Source organism: Hypanus sabinus, chromosome 6 (assembly GCF_030144855.1).
Source record: "Hypanus sabinus isolate sHypSab1 chromosome 6, sHypSab1.hap1, whole genome shotgun sequence".
Taxonomy (NCBI): Eukaryota; Metazoa; Chordata; class Chondrichthyes; order Myliobatiformes; family Dasyatidae; genus Hypanus; species Hypanus sabinus.
The window spans coordinates 174749703-174772748 of record NC_082711.1 but is presented as its reverse complement, the minus strand read 5'-3'; the positions used below and the strand labels follow the sequence as shown (position 1 = coordinate 174772748).

The 23046-nt window shown below is 40.4% G+C and overlaps 1 protein-coding gene across 1 annotated transcript in view; it reads right to left on the bottom strand.

Moving 5' to 3' along the window:
• cltcb (clathrin, heavy chain b (Hc)) overlaps positions 1 to 23046 on the bottom strand; it is an 82939-nt gene that overhangs the window by 38239 nt on the left and 21654 nt on the right. Inside the window, exons 3-11 of the mRNA XM_059973623.1 lie at positions 16160 to 16367; positions 11122 to 11390; positions 10456 to 10617; positions 9063 to 9176; positions 7947 to 8120; positions 5028 to 5225; positions 3286 to 3486; positions 1933 to 2085; positions 1160 to 1282 (exon numbers count right to left, since the gene is read on the bottom strand). Of these exons, the coding sequence (XP_059829606.1) occupies positions 1160 to 1282; positions 1933 to 2085; positions 3286 to 3486; positions 5028 to 5225; positions 7947 to 8120; positions 9063 to 9176; positions 10456 to 10617; positions 11122 to 11390; positions 16160 to 16367 (1602 nt within the window). The remainder of the gene's footprint in view (positions 1 to 1159; positions 1283 to 1932; positions 2086 to 3285; positions 3487 to 5027; positions 5226 to 7946; positions 8121 to 9062; positions 9177 to 10455; positions 10618 to 11121; positions 11391 to 16159; positions 16368 to 23046) is intronic.

The window sequence follows — 23046 nt, the reverse complement described above, 5'->3', positions numbered from 1 at the left end:
AAAATTAAATTAAGTAAGAGGGAAAGGTTAAATCAATCTTAAAATAGGTTGAAGGTCAGCACATTGTAGGTGTAAGGACCTATACTGTTCTGTTTATACTGTTTGTTGATTTGATGCTTAATGCATTTCACCAGGAGAAAATCTACAGATGCTGGAAATCCAAGCAACACACAAAATGCTGGAGGAACTCAGCAGGCCAGGCAGCACCCATGGAAAAGAGTGAACAGTTGATGTTTCAGGCCAAGACCCTTCGTCAGAAATGGAGAAAAAAGGGAGGTCAGAGTAAGGTGGGGGAGGGAGGGGAGAAGATAGTACAAAGTGGTAGGTGATAGGTAAAACCAAGGGGAGGGGAGGGGTGAAGTAAAGATCTGGGAAGTCAATTGGTGGAAAAAAGGGTTGGGGGGGGGGGAACTGATAGAAGACAGAGACCAAGGATGAAAGGGAACGGGGGAGGGGGGGAGAGAGAACTGATAGAAGACAAAAGACCAAGGATGAAAGGGAACGGAGTGGAGCAGAGAGAGGTAAGGGGATAAGTAACTAAATACTCAATTTTCATAATGTATTCTAGACGGTCTGCTTTTACTACAGTTCAGAGTGGAATTGCCAAAATTATTGCTATATTCAGTTGCCACCTGACAAAAAAAGTCTCCAGCATAACTTATTCTTTTCCATTAATGCTGCCTGAACTGCTGAGCTCCTCCAGAACAGAGACTAAGTGAGTCTGTGACAAAGTATTATGAATTCTTATCTCTCTCTCTAAAAGGATAGATAATCAACCACAGCCGCACATTTCACTCTGCACCAGTAATAACAAAATGCAGCTTTACTTGTCACAAGTGAACAAAAATCTTCGGTTCACGTTTAGCCATGAACCCGTCAATACTCCATTGTTCTTGAACTTGACTGCACAATAAACATCCTGCAGAACCAAAAGAGCTCCTTTCACTGAACACTATATGATTCAACAGCAATGGAATTTGCTAGTCAGGAAGACAGGTGCTAGAAAGCCACTCAAAAACAGCTAAGCCCAGCAGCAGTTTGAACAGATGATTTGAATCAAGTTGGGAAAGGTTTCAGCACAAGACCTTTCATTCCAATGTTACAATGCATTTAAATATATGCTCCTAAATTCAGGTAAAGACAAAAACCAAATTCTCACCTGGGTGATGTCAGCAAGAGGCTCTTCATCCTGAACCAACATTTGAGCAAACTGGAGCCCCTGATCAGGTCCAACTCTCATCACATTTCTCAGTAGAAAGATCCAGTCTGGTGAGTATCCAACCTAAGGAAAGACCATTGAAATTTTAACAAAATCTGAAAGGTAATCCTGTGTCCTGGTAGCAGCCAAAATAGATTCTGTATTTCTGCATGTTCAACATTTTGATTTCTCAAGATGCAGTAAAGTATGGACTTACTTTGTGGTTTGTGCTAATATGCTGAAATGCAAATCAACTGCAGCAAAATCTATCCAATTAATGGAAAATAAACCAGCTTGTGAAAGTAACCCACAAGACAGTCCCACATACAAGGCCATAGGAAGTGACACGAGACGGAGTACAGTGAAACAGGGTTAGAGTAAAGTAGTGACTGAAATCTTTAAAATATCTTGAAAGTAATCCCAAAGAAAGTAATAGATTAGTGGTTGCAGAAAAAAAAGGCAAGGGAAAAGGCAATGCATGATCTTAGAGAGCAGAGCACCCTCAGAGTCATAGCCTACTGTGCACCCCATGTAAACAGAATCACATGAACTAAACAAACCAGGTCCAATTCAGCTCCCAAAACTGAAAACATGAAATCCATTTCAAGAAGTGGAAAGAGTAGATTTTTATAAAGCTTGAATGCAGGCTTAACATGCTCTAAATGAGAAACCCATTCATTAGTCCTAACACTGCTGTAAGCAAATCACTGAATTGCTTTTTAAACATAACCTACCTTCTTGGCATACAGAACAATCTTCTGGAATTGACCAGTTTCAGCAAAACACTGGATCACCTTATTGGGGACATTTGCCCTTAAGTAGACACTCAGGGCCAGAGTGGGGTCCACAGATTTCACAATGTCTCCAAGTTCCTCTGAGCATTCCAGCTGCAGGAATAAAGTTAACAAATTATGTTTTATGTACTGGAGCAAAACTTGAATTTACTTGTCAAAAATGTGTTGAACAACCTAAAATCAGTAAGCCAAGTTTAAACCCCATCCTACTGATGGGTTACAAAGTCTGATCACTTAACAGCAGCAATAAACAGGGTACAATGGACAGCTTTCAGGTTAACTAAGGACCAAATTTTCAATGCAACAAGCACAAGGAGCAAGTATAGAAATGCAAAACGCTCACTTCAATTCAGTCAGAATTAGGTTTATTATCACTGGCCACTTTATTCTGTACCTCCTGTCCCTAATAAAGTGGCCAGTAAGTACATGTTGGAGACCACCTGCTGCTGTAGCCCATTCACTACGGCTTGCATGTTGTGCATTCAGAGAAGCTCTTCAGCTTGTGGTTATCTGAGTTACTGTCACCTTCCTGTCAGCTTGAACCAGTCTGGCAATTCTCCTCGTCATTAACATGGTGTTTTCACCCACAGAAATGCTGCTCACTGGATGCTTTTTGTTTTTCCACACTATTCTCTAAACTCTAGAGACTGCTGTTCACAAAAATGCCAGATTAGCTGCTTCTGAGATAGTCAAACCAGCTGCCAGGCACCAATCACTCCAAGGCTAAAGTCACTTGGGACCATTCTGACATTTGGTCTGAACAACTGAACCTCTTGACCATGTCTGCATGCTTTTATGCAATGAGCTGCTGTCATATGATTGGCTGATTAAATACTGGCATTAATGAGGTGTACTAAGTACTCTAGTATATGAGCATGTCAATAAATTCTTTCTGCAGCAATAGTATAGTACAATACTTAAAAATTACAAAAATATTAGTGCAAAAAAGATACATATCGATTTTAGTTTAAGTAGGAAAAAGTTGAGATCTTTCATTCCCAAAGGTTAGCTAGCTGCATGTGTCAAATAGGCCTTTCAGCCCAACTGGTCCATGCTGGCACAACATCCTCCCTGCTAGTCCCAGTTGTTGGCATTCAGCCCATAACCCTCCAAGCAATTTCATAGGTAAACATCAAGTGATCTTTTCTGCCACGGTTCCCACTCCCATGTGACAATGCACAAGGACATTTGCTTGCTGTTGTTGGAGCACTGAATGCATCCGCTGGGCACAGGGACAGCTGCTTGCAGTGAAACAAAAATCGGAATGCCATCTGTTTGCAGGAAAAGTGTTACCTTATCTTCTTTTAGCCACTTCTCAAGCAACTGCTTACGACCTTGCTGCAACACTGGCCGACAAAGCTCCAAAGATTCAAATTTGTTCAGCTGCCCTTGATCAAGCAGGATTCCAAAGTACTGAAGCAGAGGAGAGGTTTGCCCAGGCTGAGCAGGAACACTCTGAAACCGCCTGATTGTGTCTGGAGTGCGCAAGATACCCTGTTTTAAAAAGACAAATACAAAGTCAAAGACCAGAATATGGATAACTGAAATAGAACAGTACAGGCTCCTCACACCACAATTTTGTGGTAAACTAAATTAATCTACTGTCCACATAATGTCAATTTCACTCCATTCTCTGCACATTCACAAGCCTACCTAAAAGCCTCAAATACCTCCATCACATTTGCCTCTACTACCACTCGTTAAAACGTGCTCTGAACATCTCCGCAAATACTTCAAGATTTCACCAAAATGGAAGTCACCATGTCCCCTTGATTAAAACTGACGCTATCACTAAATTTAGATAATTGAGATGAAGGATATAGATAATATTAACACCAACTACATGCTGCACAAATGTCTGCTGTTGAGTTGGAGTGTAGCCTCGAGGATAACAAGTACAGAGGGGATCCAGTGACGGGAGTCAAGACTTCCAGGAGATCATTCCTCAACTTAAACTGATCAGTTCAATTATATTCTCCCTTCACTATATGCGCCCTCCTCCACAAAGAAACATTGATCATAGCAGTTCCATGAGCAGACCACAGTCAGTTTGGATTGATAACATCTCCACCAGAAGTGCACCACAAGAGTGCCCCCCCACCCCCGTTCTACTTGCTTTACACTTGACTGTCTGGCTAAGCACAGCTCCAATGCCATATTAAAGTTTAGTGGCAATGCCACTGTCTTAGGCCAAATCAAATTAGCATATAGGAGATTGAAAATCTGGCTCAGCAGTGCAACAAACTGTTACTCTACATTAGCAAGACCAAGGAGCTGATTATTGACTTCAGGAGGAAACCAGAAGTGCCCATTTTTAAAATCGGAGGATCAGCAGCTATAACTTATTACTTCAAAGGATTTGCCCTGGGCTCAGCACACGTGCAATTACAAAGAAAGCATGGCAGTGCCCGCACTTCCTTGGGAGTTTGCAAAGGTTCAGCGTGACATCTAAAACTTTGACAGACTTCTAAGGATGTGTGGTCAAGAATATAGTCACTGGATTACTGCATCACAGCCTGGTATGGAAACACCAATGCCCTTGAATGGAAAATCCTAGAAAAGGTAGCAGATATGGTCCAGTCCATCACGAGTACAGGACCTCCCATCACTAAGCACATCTTCATGGAGCACTGTCACAGGAATGCAGCATCCAGCATCAGTGACTCCCATCGCTCAGGTCAAGCTCTCTTCTCACCACTGCCCCAGGCAGCACAGGAGCCCAGGACTCTCACCACCAGGGTCAGGAGCAGTCATTATCCCTGAGCCATTAAGCTCCTGAACCAGAGGGGATAACTTTATTCAGCTTCACCTGCCCCATCACTGAACTGTTCCCACAAGGACTCTTCATCTCAGGTTTGCAATAATTATTGTTATTTATTATTTGTTCCTTTTTGTAGCTGCAGTCTTTTGCACACTGGCTGCAGACTTTCATTGATTCTATTGTTATTGGATTTATTGAATATGGCTGAAAGAAAGTGAATCTCTGGGTCATACATGGTAACATGTGTGCTTTGATAATTCACTTTGAACATTACCTTTGGAGCATTTGCAGCTATTTTTGCCGCTTCAGAATAGTTTCCCTGAGCAAAGAGAGCATTGAACTTTCGAGCAAAGAGTTCCTCTGCCCCAGCCAGATTATTGCGCACAGCCATGCGGAGAGCAAGATCTGGGTTCTGCAACACATTAGTGATGTAAGGAATGATGTTCTCCTCCTCAACACACACTGACAACACCTGTAAAGACAAACATAATTGCTTAATTATTTTATGTACCAAAAAATCAAATACAAACTAACGGCAACAATAAAACCTTCACTATTAACACTGTTCTTGAACAATGAGATTGCCCTTAGTTGAATCTACTCTGGTTTAAGGCATTCAAGTTAACCTATTGTTCTTTACTCAAATATCACGATACTCAAGTTTCTTCTATATTTAATGAAATAGGATTTCATCAATAGAAAGCTGTCCAGATATTTTAATTTATATGCAATGACAACTTTAATTTGGGGAGAAGGTAAATGATGCACACCTAGTTAAAACTAAACGGTGGAAAATAATTTGAGGGAAGCATAGCATTACAATCCAAATATAACCTACAATAAGGTAACCTATAATAAGGAATGAACTCCCGTACACTGAATGTAAAAAGGCCAGCAGCGAAGTATTCATCTCATTCCATTTGATGGACAAATTAAAACTACCAAATAGCCATCTGCTGGTGCTTGGCTTAATATCTAGAAATTCGTCTTTACTCAATATGACAGCACACCTGAGCTTCTGGAGACCGTTACCTGGGAAATGTCTTTGGTTTTAACCTATATGTGCACTTGCCCACCTAGTACAGTATATGCTACAAGTCACAGCACACAGGTCAGGTGAGAAAATTTCACACCCTCATACATATCTTCAAGGTCAGGATGAGCAGGGATGACTAGTGCAATAAACTCCAGATTTTATGTTAACAGGTTGCTTGGTATTCAGTGGAAAACTCACCACAGCAATGAATTGCTTAATAGTTAAAGTTTATACAATAAATAAGCTCAAAATTTAAGCTGTTATCAGTCTTTCAGTCTTTTCTATAGATCACTCCAAGGTGCATCAAGTTCAAGGTTTAAACAAAAGTTATCTCATCAACCATGACTGTTCTTGGCAGATTTTTTTTTGCCCCTATAGAAGTGGTCTGCCATTGCCTTCCCCTGGGCAGTGTCTTCACAAGACAGGTGAGCCCAGCCATTATCAATATTCTTCAGAGATTCAAACACAAAAAAGTCTACATAAGCTGAAAATCCAAGCAACATACACAAAATGCTGGAGGAACTCAGCAGGCCGCAACATTTATAGAAAAGAGTAAACAGTCAATGTTTCAGGCAGAGACCCTTCATCAGAACTGCAGGGGTGGGGGTGGGGGGGAAAGAGGGGTAATAAGAGGTCAGAGCAGGAAGCGGTGAGGGGGATGTAGTACAAGGTGGGAGGCAATAGGTGGAACTGGGAGACAGGAAGCTGGTGAAATAAAGAGCTGGGAAGTTGATTGGTGAAAGAGATAAAGGGCTGGAGAAGGGAAAATCTAACAGAGGATAGAAGGCCTTGGAAGACAGGGAAGGGAAGGAGCACCAGAGGAAGGCGATAGGCAGGTAAGGAGATAAGGTGGGAGGGGGAACTGGTAAAGGGAAGGCCATTACTGGAAGTTTGAGAAATCGATTTTCACGCCATCATGTTGGAGGCTACCCAGACGAGGCCATGGACTGACATGTTAGAAAAGCAACAGGAAGCGAAAGTGAAATTTAATATATTTGCTTTGCGCATTCAAATGTTGAAAGTTGAGACAGTTAAGCCAGGAAGTACCCACCACTGGGCAGGTTTTTCCTACCCATTACGGGTGGGACTTTTAGCTCTTGGAGCTGCAGGAACATGTACAATACAGGGTCCCACTGTGAAGGTGGTGATCCCAAAGTTGCAGAGACCCATTTGATTTGGCAGGTCAACAATTGCCAATCTTTGTTATTCAGGCCTAGGACAACTAGAAAAGTCTGATAACAGACAGCAGAGAGGAATGGCTTTTGGAAAGCAGTCTAGGAAGTCAACATTTGCAGTTTTGGATCCCTTACATAAAAGATGCCGGCATTGCAAAGGTCCTGGGGTTGGGGGTGTGGAATTCACAATGATCCCAGCAACGAAAGAGGTTAACATATGAGGAGAGTTTAACAGCTGTGTCTGTAGTTAAGAGTTTAGTAGGAGGGTGGATCTCACTGAGATCTATTGAATGCTGAAATGTCTAGATGAGTGGATGTGGAGAGGATATTTCCTATGGGGTGGGGGAGGGAGAAGTCTAGGATCATAGGGCACAGCCTCAGAATAAGAGGGCCTTCATAGAAAAAAATAAAGGAAACATTTCCTTAGCCAGAGGGTGCTGAATCTGTGGAATTTATTGACACAGATGGCTATGCAAGCCAAGTCATTGGATACATTTAAATGGAAGTTGATAGGTCCTTGACTAGTGAGGGAAAAGGTTACGTACAGAGGGAAGGTAGGATAATGGGGTTGAGAGGTATAATAAATCAGTCACGACAGAATGGTAAAGCAGACTTGATGGGTCAAATGGCCCAATTCTGCTCCTATATCTACTGATCATAAGACCATAGAAATACCCTACAACAAATTAAGCGCAAGGATATATCAATGTGTGGCAAGTCAGTGCAGGTATGAATTGTGCAGCCTGGAATATTTCAGGGTCTAATGGTACATGACCCATTCTAAAACATTAGACCCCAGTTTTACACTGCAGAATTTGCTTACTTTGATGTAATCAAATGGCATCCATACTGTGCAAAGGTAACAGAGCAGTTTGGATTTAAAACTGAAACTTGACATAGTAGATTAGAAATTGTTATACAATAGAAACTATGTATATGTGCATGAACTGCCATCTTTGAACTAGTTTGTATATCAGTGTACCTGGCCCTTTCTGTTCACTCCAATTATCCCAGAAGTAGCATCGTGTCCTGCGGTGACAAAAATGGTCTCTCCACTAATCCTGTTCATGTAGATGCAGGTACCAGTCTCCAAATCATACAAGTGGATATATCCATATTTAGTGATCAGGAAGACAACATCATGTTTCGTGCTTATCTTGAAATAGAAAAGGAAGTGGGATTAATTTCATACTGAAATAATTAAAACTTTAATGCACTGGTTTTGGGACCTGCTACCTTCAAATTCTCATAATTTACCAGTAATTTGTCAGAGTTCGGATGCTGCTAACAGCAACTTGAAATTAATGAATGTTCTAAATTACCTTAACTATGTTTGTGCTGATTTACACTTTGCACCAATCAATATGAAACAAGGACTCAAGTGTCAAAGTTTTCACTCTACAGCAATATATACATGCAATAACTTCTGCAAAGAGTAATGCCTAAAAAAAAAGAAAAAAGAAAGAAAGAAGCAACATCCATCATTAAGGATGCCACTATTCAGGAAATGTCCTCTTCCCATTACTACCAGAGGAGATACAGGAGCCCCAAGACAAACTCAACATTTTAGGAACAGCTTCTTCCCTCTGCCATCAGATTTCTGAACTAATAATGAACATTACCCCTCTATTTTTTGCTCTCCTTCTGTGCTATATATTCCTTATTCTAATTTATAGATTCTATGTATTACACTGGAGTACCACTGCAAAATAACAAATTTCACAAGGTACTGCATATCAGTGATAAAAATGTTTCAAATTTAAAATAAAATCCAAGACCACACAAAGAATTAGTACATATAGTCTGCAATACTTTAAGACCATTTTTAGTGATGAGAAGGTTGGGGGGAGGGGTTATTGGGTTGAGTGGTCAACAGGTGCAGTAAAAACTCCAACCTCAAAACAAACCAGGAATTACAATGTGCTAAGAACTTGCTTCCTCAAGCCAACATCCAGCCCCCAGTGCAAAGTTCAACAGTCCAATTCACAGGGAAGGGGGCATTATTTAATTTTTACAGTTTACTCCTGAAATAGGATAGGAAAAGTGCTGCTACCTTTTTTTTTAAAAAAAGAGAAAAAAACAATGAGAGAACAAATACCTGCATCGCAACAGGAAAGTCATTCTGTGCTTCTGGTGGGAAGAAGACATCCACTGCTTTCTTGGCAAAAGGCTGATTCCCTGTTGGAGGGGTACCCACTTCGATGATGTGAAGCTAAAGGAAACAGTAATATTAACAGCATACATAGAGGTAGATAATTAAGCATTACAAGTCAATCTATTGAATCAAACTGCTGGACCAGACATTGTTGGACATCAACAGCATTTTGCACAAATTAATCCAAAAATGGAAGTGTATTGAAAGCTTTGTTACTGTCAGAAATTTCTAGTTATCTTTATATTGCTGGATACAGAATTATTTAACCCACAGAAGGCAGAAGGTTATAGTAGGCACATGAATGAAAGAAATGGAGGGTGATGTGGGATAGAAGGGTTAGACTGACCTTCAAGTAGTTTCAAAGATTGGCACATTAGGGGCTAAAGGGCCTGCACTGTTCCGTGTTCCAGAACTAAAAGTACAATGAGATTTAGGTATCCTTCAAGCTCACCTTACTGAGATCCTCAACACACTACAGTCAAGCATTGAATTAGGCACCTGGGGTGAATGTTATGCAGACTAGTAAGGGTATCAGACTTCGTTAATATGCTGGCTGATAAGGATGAGAAGGATGGAACCGCCAACCCTACCAGTCAAACTTTAAGCTGCTTGAGACAACACTGCAAATACTGGGATCTACAGCAAAAGAAAAAAAAAGTAGAGGAACTCAGGTTAAGCAGCAGTGGAGGAGACAAGAGGGATATCTGTGGAAGCCATCACACAGCAAATGGAGGGGGGGGGGGGGGAGAGAGAGAGAAAAAAGGGTTTTACTATGTCCTGATGTAGGGTCTTGACTCAAAACGTCAACTATCCCATTTTCTTCCCAGATGCTCCTTGAGTTAAAGCTACTCCAGCAGTTACAGTTTGTTTTGTTTTGCTTTGAGGTAGGTTCTTGACTAGGATTTTTAGAACCATCTTTCCATGGGCAAGCTCAGCTCAAGATTAGCGCTTGCAAAGTTGCATGTAGAAGCAGCTTGTAGAAAGTAGGCCAAATTTTAATAGCCAAGACAGGAATGCCTGACCGCCTGGCACTGTTCAACTACCCCTACCGCCAGCCCCCCTATCTTCTCCACTGCTGCTTAGCCCGAGTATCTCTATTTTTCTTTTGCTGTAGATGCTAGTATTTACAGCCTTGCAACTGCCAGCAACATAGCCAACCATGGACGGATTAGGTAGCAAATTGGTTTGGAGCTGGTAATAAATTTCTTGCCAGCTTCTTCAACACATTTAGACTTCAGAGGGACAATTGAAATATTTCGAACAGCAGCAATTACCCAGTTAGTTGGGGAAAGACTATTATGCTATGGAGACCTACTACTACATGCAGTGGACTCACCTTTCCACCAGCCTGGCCTCTTACAGCAAAGCAGAAGAGTGTTGACTCTTCTGCATTCCCTTCCATCTTGAATTGCGCAAACGCTGCTGCGTGGCCTTCAATCGGCTGAGACACTTTCCGATCCAGAGAGTAGAGCTGCATTGCACCCACTACTCTGTTTTGCTGTAAATAGAAGAGCAGCTTAAGTTTCCAACCGATTATGCCCCCAAGTTTGATGAAGACTACCATGTACGCTAAACCCTTCGTGCACTGGAACTAACTAACTGTACAAACTTTTCAGACTGTGCCAGAATTGAACTGGTGTCGTGCTATTTGCTGTGGTACCAGAGAGTCAAAATTTTAAATGAAAACCACCATGCAGGGACTTCTGTATGGAAATACAAAACTAGCTCAAACCTCACTTATGCATTTCCAATCCATGACAACAATCTTTTTCAGGTTCTCCATTCTCCACTAGCTGTTGCTTCTAAAACAAAGGTTTAATTTGTCTTAAATCAATGTTATTCATTAAAGTAACATTACAGCAAGCTTCAGTACAAATTTGCACTATAACACTACCATCACCCCACCTTTGAAATTAAGACAATCGAACAAACTATCAACATAAATAATTATGCCCATACAGGACAAAAAGTAGGAGTGTGTGGTTAAAAAAGATGAGCATACCTGAGCAGATATACCAATAAGGAGTAGCCACTTCTGCTTGGCATCAGTCCGATAATTGATGATCTGGCAGCCTGCTAGACTGGAGTGTCTGTCAAAGACCTTCATCGGCTGAGACTCCCCCTCCATACTCCAGTGATAGACAGCAGTGTCAGTCACCAGGGCAATTGTGTTCAGAGAGATCCACTTCCAGAAAGTGACATCGTCCACCATCGTGTGAGCCTTCATTTTACTTTTCATTTCAATGTTAAAAATTTGCAATGTTTTGCCAGCTGTAGGAATTTGAATGATTCATTAATCCAAAGTCAAGATCAAGATACTGCCGAATTGCTCAACCATCTTTATTCTGCTCTCCACATCACCCTTCTGGCCTTTATTTAATGCCACAATTTGTTACCGCTAGGTCAGCTGCACGTTCTTAAAGGATGCCGAATGATAAACTTTAGTTTTCAAATTGGTTAGCAGTTTAAGTGAAGAACCTCCAGGACTGACTCATCATCTTTGAAAGCTTTGTAACAGAGGTGTGCAATAAAGGTATTGAGCAATGTAATATTTATTGTAAAAAGATGCACCTTTTACAAGATTGCATTACATGTGAATGATGACAGGCCTAAACCAGACAGACATTCATCTGTATGCATTTCTAGAACAAACCACACCACTCAAGGATGGGAACATCTACAACCAGCACTTGCAATGATGCTACAGTTTTTCCATTTTTTTTTCTTAAAAACACTTTTAAGTGACATGGACCAAGGTTTACAAGATTAGAACAACCATACATTCCCAGAATCCTGAATCACTTTGAAGTAAAATGACCCAAAACTCACCCACAATTCAACACTAATTAGGAATTCCACTCACCCATTCAGAATTCAAAACACAAGACAAGTTTTGATCTTCACTAGTAGACTATTTAGCAATTGAAGATAAATCGATTACATAAAGAACTACATCTACCCAATTGTGGTAGAAAGGCTATTAGAACTTCCCAGTTCTACAAACACATTAATGGCCAAAAAGGAGGGAAACTCCCAATTTTGTTTGTTCCCATCCCAAATATTCAGATACACAACACTGCCAATCAAGATGCAAAATTTAGACTTAAAAGCTCCATTCTGGTCCAGTTCATAAAGTGCAAATTGCATTTATACACTTACATTTTAGAATTCAGACTTCATTAATAAAAAAAAATGCCCTAGTCACACTGGTGAGCTCCAAAAAGTTTGAAATCGAAATTAATTCTGGCCACCCATTCCCAATACAACCAATTTTTCATTCAAAAATCTTACCCAAAGTGTTTACTCTTTTTTTTAAAAAAAGTGTGTATTTTACTCAATTATTTCCAGATAAGTTCTCCAGCTTTACATAGCTGCAAAGGTGGAGATTCAAACTGCAGTTGGCCAAGGCTAAGCTAATTCATTCATTATGCTGAAGTGTAAAAGATATAGTCAAACTACAAATGCAAGTCCAGACTGGTCACTTTTGAAGCAGAAGTTGAGAGCTTCCAACTTTGCGATGCGAGCACTACATTTCAGAATCTCAGTTCTGAAATGTGAAGTTGGTCAGGATCTAATGAGGAAATTATATATTTACAAACGGGACCAGTAACCGGAGTTTGATTTCTTTTTTTAAAAAAACTCACCATCTACTTATACAAAGTAAGCAGTAAAGAAAAAGTAATTGAATCAGTAAAAACCAGATATTAGGCATCATAAAAAGTTAGATGATTTGAATGAACTACATGGTGCACATATCATCTGTATCCTCCAAGTGTTTCAAGTGTGTGCCACAACTACACCTTCCACAACTGTACTGTTAAGTGAGCAGACGGCAATTCCAATTTCCAATACCTTGAATCCCTGCAGAAAGTCAGCATGAAATATTCTGCACAAAACAAATGGATTTTAAGAGCAACATACAAAATACTAGAGAAACTCAGCCAGTCTGGCAGCATCTATGAGGGAAATAAACAGCCTTTCCAGCAGAAATCCTTAATCAGAACTGGAAAGGGGGAACAAAGCCAGGAAAAAGTGGGCTGGGAAGAGAGGAAAAGAGCACAAGCTGGCGGGTGGTGGTGGTTGGGGGGGGGGAGGGGGAGAGGGAGAAGAAGATAAAGTGGAGAAGCTGGAGGGAAAGATGGAATAGGTGAAAGACTGAAGGAGGAATCTGAAAGATGAGAATGGACCATTGGAGATAGGGAAGGAGGGTTACCAGAGAGATAATGGGCAGGTGAGAAGAAAGGGAGCAAGAAAATTCCCAAAAATAATTACCCGGGGGGGGGGGGGGGGGGTTGCTAGAAGAAATTAGAGAAAAGCATGATTTTTAAAGCTAATCTTAATTTGAATATTTAAGTTCAACCACAAAGTTAAAAATCAAATAAATTGTTTCTTAATTTCAGATACCATTAAAAAGGTTACAGTTAGTTGCATTTTATTCTTAAACACTACTTGTTTGCAACACCTGCATCTCAGGCATGGCAGATCCAATTTCAAACTTAAGGATTTGTGTACAGCACAAGCATTGCTGATCTAAATGGTTGCACGATGCACACCTCTCCAGTTCACATCCCAATGCTGCAGTGTACTCTGTAACATACTAGAGTGACAGATATTTTAATGGTGTCACTGTATTAACATGCAACCAAACTTCTGCAGTAGGACAAACCATTGAAATCTAGACATATAATTTACTATGAGTTCGACATTTTACCAGGATGTCATGTTAAATAGGAACAGGGAATTTTGAGCAAATTGGTTTAAACTGCACTAAAGTAGCCAGGTAATCAGAAATAATTTTGGTTCCACAATCTACCCAAGGTTTTGAAGAATTAGAAGTGTAGAACAACTGATGCACCATCCCCAAAAGGTTTCTTGCTTGGAATCTTCATTCCTTTTTTTTTAAAAAAAAGGAAAGATAGTGATAAAACCAAACCTGTCTAAATGACAGGCTAATAGATGTGTATAGCACTATTCCCTTCTGGAGCCAATTCATAGTTACAACTAATCTTGGGAAGCTCAATTTTGTGCCTTTTTAATTATGTTGACAGAGATGAAAGTACCAAGTGAAGGGCCTACAATACAAGATAAAGCTTGGACAATTTTAACCAAAGTTAAAGCCAAAAGAAACTGGCTTACTATTAAGCAATGCAAAACAAGCTCTCAATTATAATCCTGTTAACTAGCTTGAGACCAAGAAACCAAACCCAGGAAGTTAATACACTGTAGTCACTTTCAAGGACTCTTTACAACTCATGTCCTCAGTATTATTTTTTATTTACAGTTTGTCTGAGTTTGAATATTAATGTAATGTTAATGTATATGAAGTTTTATAAAAATTTTTTCCTGTACATGCCTGCAAGAATCTCAAGGTAGTACATGTTAACATACTTTGATAATAAATTTCCTTTGAACTTCCTTCAGGAAGCTCAAGGTTTACACCAATTGAATTAGAAGCCAATTATATTACTCTCACCCAGAGTGGCCAAACGACTAGTCACAATAATGACTAGATGCTTACTTGACAAGATACATCAAGTTCAAAGTCTGAAAACTAATAATGCTAAATAGCCAAAATATTCAAACAGTTACTTAGATTCCAGTTTAAATTCAGAATGGCTCACAGTAGCTTAAAAGTTAACCAAAAAGCATCAAAACCAGTTCTGAATTAAAGTAGGTGCAATGCATCATTCTACAGTTAACTGAAGGAAACTCAGTTTTTGCATTACAAACCTCATGGACTTTAGGAATGCATTTCAGAACTCTGGTTAGATCACTCTTGGAGTATTATGTTCCATTTCTGACCACCTCATCATGAGGATGTGGAAGCCTTAGAGGGTGTAGAAGAGATTTACCAGAGTCCTGGCTGGACTAGAGGGCTTGTCTCATTTGGAGAGGATAAATGAGCCAGGGTTTTTCGCTTTGGAGAAAAGTGGGGTGAGAGATGGCTTGATAGATGTCTACAAGAGGCATAGATCATGCAGACAGCCAGAGACTTTTGCCCAGGGCAAAAAATAGCTAATACAAAGGGGAATAATTTTATTGTGACTGGAAGAAAGTCTGAGAGTATGTCAGAGATAACTTATTAAAAATAGCGGTGGGTGTATAGAACACATTGCCATGGGTGGTGGCAAAGGCAAACACATTAGAGACATTTACATAGGCATGTGGATGAAAGAGAAATGGAGGGCTATGGAGAGAGAAGGGTTAGAGTGATCTTAAGGGCAGGTTAAAAGATGAGTGGATATTGGATCACTAGAAAATAAAGCTGGAGAGGCAGTGATTTGATTATTTAGATACAGTGCAGAAAAAGCCCTTTTGGCTCTTCGAGCTGCACTATCCAGCAACCCGACAACCCAATTTAACCCCAAGCTAATAACAAGACAATTTACAACAACCAATTAACCTATCTGGTACATCTTTGGACCACGGGAGGAAACTGAAAGACCAAGAGAAAAACCCACACATTCCAGAGAGGACATGCAGAAATTCCTTACAGACGATGCCAGAATTGATAGTGGAGAAGGTAAGGAGAGAAATGGACAAGACAAAGAATAGCAGGTATAGGCCAGGGTTACTGTGAGGATGAGTGTTATCATCTAGTTCTTGGGTTAACAGTGGGGAGGGGGATCCAGTTAAGGGAGACCAAGGTAACGACAAAGGAGAATCAGTACAAGATGGGTGACTTGCAGAACTCAGCTCTGATTGGAAAATACCCCAAAATTTTAAATTGACAAGGCCAGAAAGGCTGTAACATACTCATATAGAAAATAAAGGTCCAATTCAGGCGCTCTTTGGGCTTTAATACAACACTTAATGCCACAAACAGACGGGTCAGAGCGGGATGGAGAATTAAGCTGCACTGCCAACAATTTTTGTTGACAAGTACATTTGCAGGAAATTGCTAAAGCAGTGACACAACTGATGGTGCTAACTTGTATTTAAAGACCAAATCTGTAAATGATCATCTTGGCCCAACAATCAACACTGATACTGGTACCATTAGGGAAACCAAATCAGGCCACAGAAAATAAAAATCTTACCTTTTAATGCAATAACCTTGCTGGCTGGGTTCATAATGGCACTATCTGCTGAAATTGGACGGCGAATGGGATTGTTGGGCTCATTCATGTCAATGATAACCACCTGGGCTTGCTCACCAACTTTTTCTCGAATGCAGATGAACTTATCTGATTCCATAGTCAGGGTGCTGAATCCAATATTCGCAGGATTAATGCCCAGATTTTGGAGCTGAAACCAGAAGAGCATCAATGAGTCAACGTTCAATACATTTATGAACAAAGGCAAGAGAAATATTAACATTTCACCCTGATGCACCAAATAGAAGCAGGTTTAAAGTATTAGCCAGCATTTACCCTACATACAGGCATACACTAACAACCTGGCACTTTGACAAGCACGTACACCGACAACAGTCTAGTGGGCAAAATCCCAAATAAGATGCAGAGTACAGGATGGTGACAGACAACCTAGTGACATGGTGTCATCACAACAAACCTTCCCTCACTGTTAGCAAAACAAGAACTGGATTGGGGAGGGGGGAGAGAAGGGGAGAATGGATGGTGTACTTGTCCCTGTGTACAAGTACTGAGTTTGACAGAGTTGAGAATTTCAGGTTCTTAAGACTGAACATCAGCCAGTCCAGCCATATAGACACCATCGCAAAAAAGTACACCAGCACCTCCATTTCTTCAGGAGGACAACAATTTATATGTCTCCATTGTATCTGGATGGCTCGTGGCTTGGTATTTGCTCTTGCTGTGACTCCAAAAGACTGCAGAGACTTATGTAGACAGCTCAGCTCTCATCACTAAAACCAACCTCCCCTCCATGGACTCTGTCAATGCTTTGCTGCCTTGGTAAAGCAGCCAGCATAAACTGAAACGCCACTCACCCCAGATATACTCTTAACCTCTCCCCAAAAAGATACAAAAGCCTGAAATCACATTCCACCAGGCTCAAGGACAGTTCCTATCACACTGTTAAGACAATTGAATTGTCCTTTAGTACAGCAAGATGAACTCTACCTCAATTTACCTTTAACTGTCCAACTGAAACTCTGTTACTGTTTTCCTTTTTAATACTTCAATGCACTGATGTGATGATCTCTATAGATGGCATGCAAAAGTTTCTCACTATACTTCAGTAAATGTGACAATAAGCCAATTTACCAACTAGTAAAATGACACAGACTCAGCTTTAATATCACTGGTAAATGTCATGAAATTTGCTTTGCAGCAGTACAATGCACTATTTAAAAACTAAATTACAGTAAGATACAAATTAACTAATTAATGTAAAAGGAAGATTAAAAAGGAAGTCAGGTAGTGTTCATAGGAAGATGCTGTTCCTAAAATGTTGAGTCATCTTCAGGCTCCTGAACCACCTCCTTGATGGCAGCAATGAGAAGAGGGCATGTCCTGGGTAATGGGGTCCATAATGACAGATACTGCCTTTTAGAGGCAATAACTTTTAAAGATGTCCGGGATGCTGGGGTGGCTTGTGCCATGACAGAACTAGCTGAACTTGCTACTTTCCACAACTCATTTTCTGAACTTGTACATCCACATCAGATGGTGATGCAACTAGTTAAAACAGTCTCCCAAAGAGAGGAAAAAAAAATCAAGAATCCAGTTGTACAGCAAGGTACAGAGGCCCAGAAAGCAACATAACATACAAGGTAAATGTTCCCATGAATCCACCTTGACCAGAAAAGGGAAGAATTAGTTCTTTTTAAAAAGAAAAGACTAGGCAAAGGGAACTGGGAACAAATGTTGAAATAGAGTAGAAAAAGTGGTCAGAAAATTGTCAAAATTCACTGCTAAAATTTGAACTACCTATTTTAATTGGCATTACAACTCATCCTGCTGGCAGATGATAAAGGGGGAATGATACATTGTTCACAATCTAGCCAAACAGCAAGTGAAAAAACTATAATGGGAAAGCTCTGATTAGGGAGGTGGGGTGACTGAACTTTAACTGAATTTTCTTTGGCTAAGCAGAAGTGAACAGAATCCTTGTTTTTATTATTTTTTTTTAGAAAAGAAAGCCAAAGAATTAAATTACCTTCATTTAAAACTTGCAATATACATGGTTTTACTATGACCAAGCTCACCACAATTGCTATTCCCCATTTTCAAGTTCAACACTTGTAAAAAAAAAAAAATCCAGGAGAGATTAGAACAGAGCCCATAATGGTTCAATTTATATTTTTTGTTTAGCTTTACTTCTCACCTCAGGATGTTATGTACCACAATATCTAGAATTTGGAATGAAAAGTTAGCGATCAATACTTATCTACATTCTCTTCAGATCAGATTACTGGGCTCCAAGATTTTCTGCTTAGAAGTAGATAATAAACCTTGGCAGTGTCCAAAACTCAGAATTGCTAGCACATGACCGAAGACATCCTAACTAGCACAGCTGATGGCAGGAAATAATTGCAGAATGTCAGAAATTTAAGAATACAAGATTGTAATGTAGCCGACATTCCACAGTGCAAATAAAAATGACCATTGATGTTGTGTCCTAGATGTCAAAGACCAGACACAGAAGAATAAAATCAGCTAAAAAATATTATTTTTTTAGAATTAAAATCTGCCACAACATCATGGGCCAAAAGTTCCATTTCATACTTTTCTGTGTTCTATATCCTAAATCACTGAAGAACCGTTTTGTTCCTGTTCACCCAAAGGACAAGGCCTACCTAAAATAAATACCAATAGTGTGCCCTCCGTTAGGACTAATGGACATCCACACATCTGAACACAAAATGCTGGCAGAACTCAGCAGGCCAGACAGCATCTATGGGAGAAGGTAGTGACGACGTTTCGGACCGAAACCCTTCATCAGGCCTACACCGAAGTAGTAAATTTCCAGAATCTGCAGATTCACTCGTGTTGCCTTTGAATCCACACATTTGAAGTGGGTTTGAACCAGAGTTAGTCAGACTAGGTCTATACTGAACAACTGGAGTCACCTTCCAGTAAGGAGCATCCTGCATCAGAATCCCAGAGTGAACAGGTTCCACTCTCATCGGCATATTGACAATTTTGAATACAGGCAGCAACTAGAAGAGCCTCAAGTTGAAGCAATGCATAACCACCAGACAGCAAGGACAAGCAAAACAGTTCCACAAGGCTGGACTATATCACAACCAGACCAGAATCCCAGACTACAAGCAGAAGGATCTTTAACTCATTTAATACTTGGTCAGTACAGCTGAGATCTGAGACCAAGGGGATGAAGCAGTAATTAACAAAATTCTTGCAATCACTACTTTAGATTCCTCAGTATACCTGATGTTTCATATGCACAATTTGATTTGATGCTTAATACATTTCACTGAATGCTTTGATGTACATGTGACAAATACAATTGCAAAAATCTTGACCCAAAAGGAGATCAAGAGGGTACAAGCAGTATTCTGTAGCTGCTCCTCAGCAAAATCATTGTAGCTGCATCAGATTAGCTGAAAGCCCATGGGTAGCCATTATGTAACTCCACATAAACCACATGCTCAGATTGAAGGGCTTTTCATTCATCAGCTGCAATAGGTCAGTATGACATACTGGGTACAAGGCCCAACTTCAACTAGTATTCACCCGAAGGTAGCCATGGGTTACATTAGGATGGCAGCAAAAAAATTAAACCAACACGTCTGAATAATTAAACAACGTCACAGTTTAAAATGGAGATCTAGTAACTTCATCCTTCAACTATCAAAGCCAAACCACCAGCATCCTGCACTGTTCAAATTTTATAATATAGTGGATTCCAGTTAAACTGGGGCAGCCACTTATTTGGGACAACTCTTAAAAGAACAAAAACTAATTGAAAAAATAGCCATGATTCTCTATGTTGACAGGACACTATGCAGCTTAATTGGGACAGAAGAATGTTGCTAAGTTTCTAGCTAGCATCAATCACTAGCACTTGCATGGCTGTTAGAGTGAACCATGCTTAGAGTGAACAGTAATTAAAATATCATCACATCAGTTGTGTGTGTTTTTGTTCAGTGATTTTTGACCCTGATTGTTGACTAGAAATAAGCAGCAAGACAATTCAGACCTTTTTTTGCTCACCAGTTTCAAGCATTCAGGCTTGGAAATACCAGAAATGGAGTAAATCAGAATCGGGTTTATCACCACCAGCATGTGATGTGAAACTTGTGACTTTAGTAGCAGCAGTTCAATGCAATACATAATTTAGCAGAGAGAGAAAAATATAAAACAAAATAATAATAATAATAATAAATAGACAAGTAAATCAATTACATATATTGAACAGATTAAAAAACCATGCAAAAACAAATACTGTCAAAGATTCAATGGTAATTTAGGAATTGGATGGCAGAGGGGAAGAAGCTGTTCCTGAATCGCTGAGTGTGTGCCTTCAGGCTTCTGTACCTCTTATCTGATGGTAACAGTGAGAAAAGGGCATGTCCTGGGTGCTGGAGGTCCTTAATAATGGACGCTGCCTTTCTGAGACACCGCTCCCTAAAGATGTCCTGGGTACTTTGTTAAAACTATTTCACTGCTTCAAGTTAAGAACTATAAACATAGAAAACCTACATCACAATATAGGCACTTCGGCCCACAATGCTGTGCTGAACATGTACTTACTTTAGAAATCACCTAGAGTTATCCATAGCCTCCATTTTTCTAAGCTCCATGTACCTATCCAGAAGCCTCTTAAAAGACCCTACTGTATCTACCTCCACCACTGTCGCCAGCAGCTCATTCCACACACTCACCACTCTTTTTTTAAAAAAAATTACCCATGACCTCCCCTCTGTACCTACTTCCAAGCACCTTAAAACTGTGCACTCGTGTATTAGCCATTTCAGCCCTGGGGAAAAAGCCTCTGACTATCTACATGATCAACAAAGAATGAAGGTATTGACAATCATCTTGAATGTTAAATGAAAAAGATTGGGAATGCAATCATTGGCAATGTTGTATGAAGGTAGTCCATTATCTGCACTAAGTGTCTGCTGATTTTTGTCATTTACAGTTAAAAGAACATGACCGCATACACTGGTTGAATTTCTCTGTCAATAACTATTAGGAACTAATAGTTTTATAGTAGTATTGGCAGGTTTTAATTTGTTTTGTATTTATTTTAAATACTAATTTTTACTCAGCTTTTTAAAGTCGCCTTTTAACTATTTCCATGAAACAAATTGATTGGGACAGCCACTTAATTGGGCCGAAATGTACTGATTTCATGTGTCCCAATTAATCTAAATCCACTCTGGATGCAGTGTTCCTTTCAGCACTTCACACCTGCTCTACCATTCAAACCATTAGTGATCTCGCACCAGTATACTACTCTTACACCAGTACAATTCCCTGCCGCATAGTAATCGACTATAAATTGAAATGTACAGGCAACAGTTGCACTATGGGGGTGGTTCCAAAAAACCCATCTACATCACAGTTATCCTTGTTGTGAATCAGCTGCACACAAGCCATAAAATGAGCCAAAAATGTGACACAGGGATCAACTTTACTCTGCTGGTCTGATATGCAAATTCTTACCCAAACTGCTCTAACACAAGTTGCCTGTATTCTGGCAACTTTGCTGACATTATGTGCCTGTGATGCTATGGCAAGTTTTTCCATTGCACCTGGGTATACATGTTCTTATGTGTTTGACAATGAACTTTACTTTTAACCAAGCATCCAGGCAGAATCAACCAATCAACATACATTTTTGGGGACGAATTTCCCACTTCAACTGAAAGAGAAAACCTTCTGTAATTACCCTGTCTCTGTTTTGCTAAGATCAAAGGAAACCTCCGCTCCCCCCGCAAACAAAAACATTCTCAGCTGCGGGAATACGTGCTGAGAGACGCACTCAAACTTGGTGCAGCCACTGCAAGGGTCCAGTGGGGAAGGACCACAGTCTAGAGTTCTTCTGTGGGAGTTGATGGGTGGGGGTGCGGGGTATATACCCCTAAACAAGTGAATGTAAATATGGAATAACAGAGTGCCACGTGGGTGGTGAAAATGTAAGACAGCAATGGAAACAGTTGTAAAGGATTGAAAGTCATTGAATGGCTTATTGTATATAATTTTATTTTTGAATAAAGTCTATTTTGTTTAATAAAAAAATTTTCATTTTGCAAAACGAGAGAAAAATCTGAAGATGCTGGAAATCCAAGCCCCCCCCCCCCCCACACACACACACAATGCTGGAGAAACTCAGCAGTCCAGGCAGTATCTATGAGTACAGTTGATATTGCAGACTGAACCCTCGATCAGGACTGGTGGAAAAAAATGTTCAGGAGTCAGAGTAAGGTGGTGGGGGAGAGGTGGAAGGAACAAGCTGATAGGTGAAACCAGTGGGGGGAGGGGTTGAAGAAAAGAGCTAGCAAGTTGATTGGTGAAAGAAAAAGGGTTGGAGAAGGGGGAACCTGTAAGAGAGGAAAGAAGGCCATGTAGAAGGTTCAACACTTGTCCTGCCTGTAAGGATAGTGCCAGAAAGGAGATTAGTGGGTTGGGACGAATGGACAAGGGTGTTGCACAAGGAGCGATCCCTGCAGAAACCAAAGTGGGAGAAGAGGGAAGGATGTGCTTGGTGGTGGGATCCTGGTGAAGATGGCCCAACATCTCCTCTGTCATTATCATTCAGGGCCCCAAATCAGCCCTTCCAAGTGATGCGACACTTCACCTGCGAGTCTGTTGGGGTCAGCTACTGTGTCTGGTATTCCTGGTGTAGCCTCCTGTACTTCAGTGAGATCCAACATAGATTGGGAGACCGCTTCACTGTCCGCCAGAAAAATCAGGATCTCCCAGTGGCCACCAACTTGATTTCCACTTCCCAGTCCGTGGCCTCCCCAACTGCTACAATGAAGCCACACTTAGGTTGGAGGAGCAACACCTTGTATTCTGTTTGGGTAGCC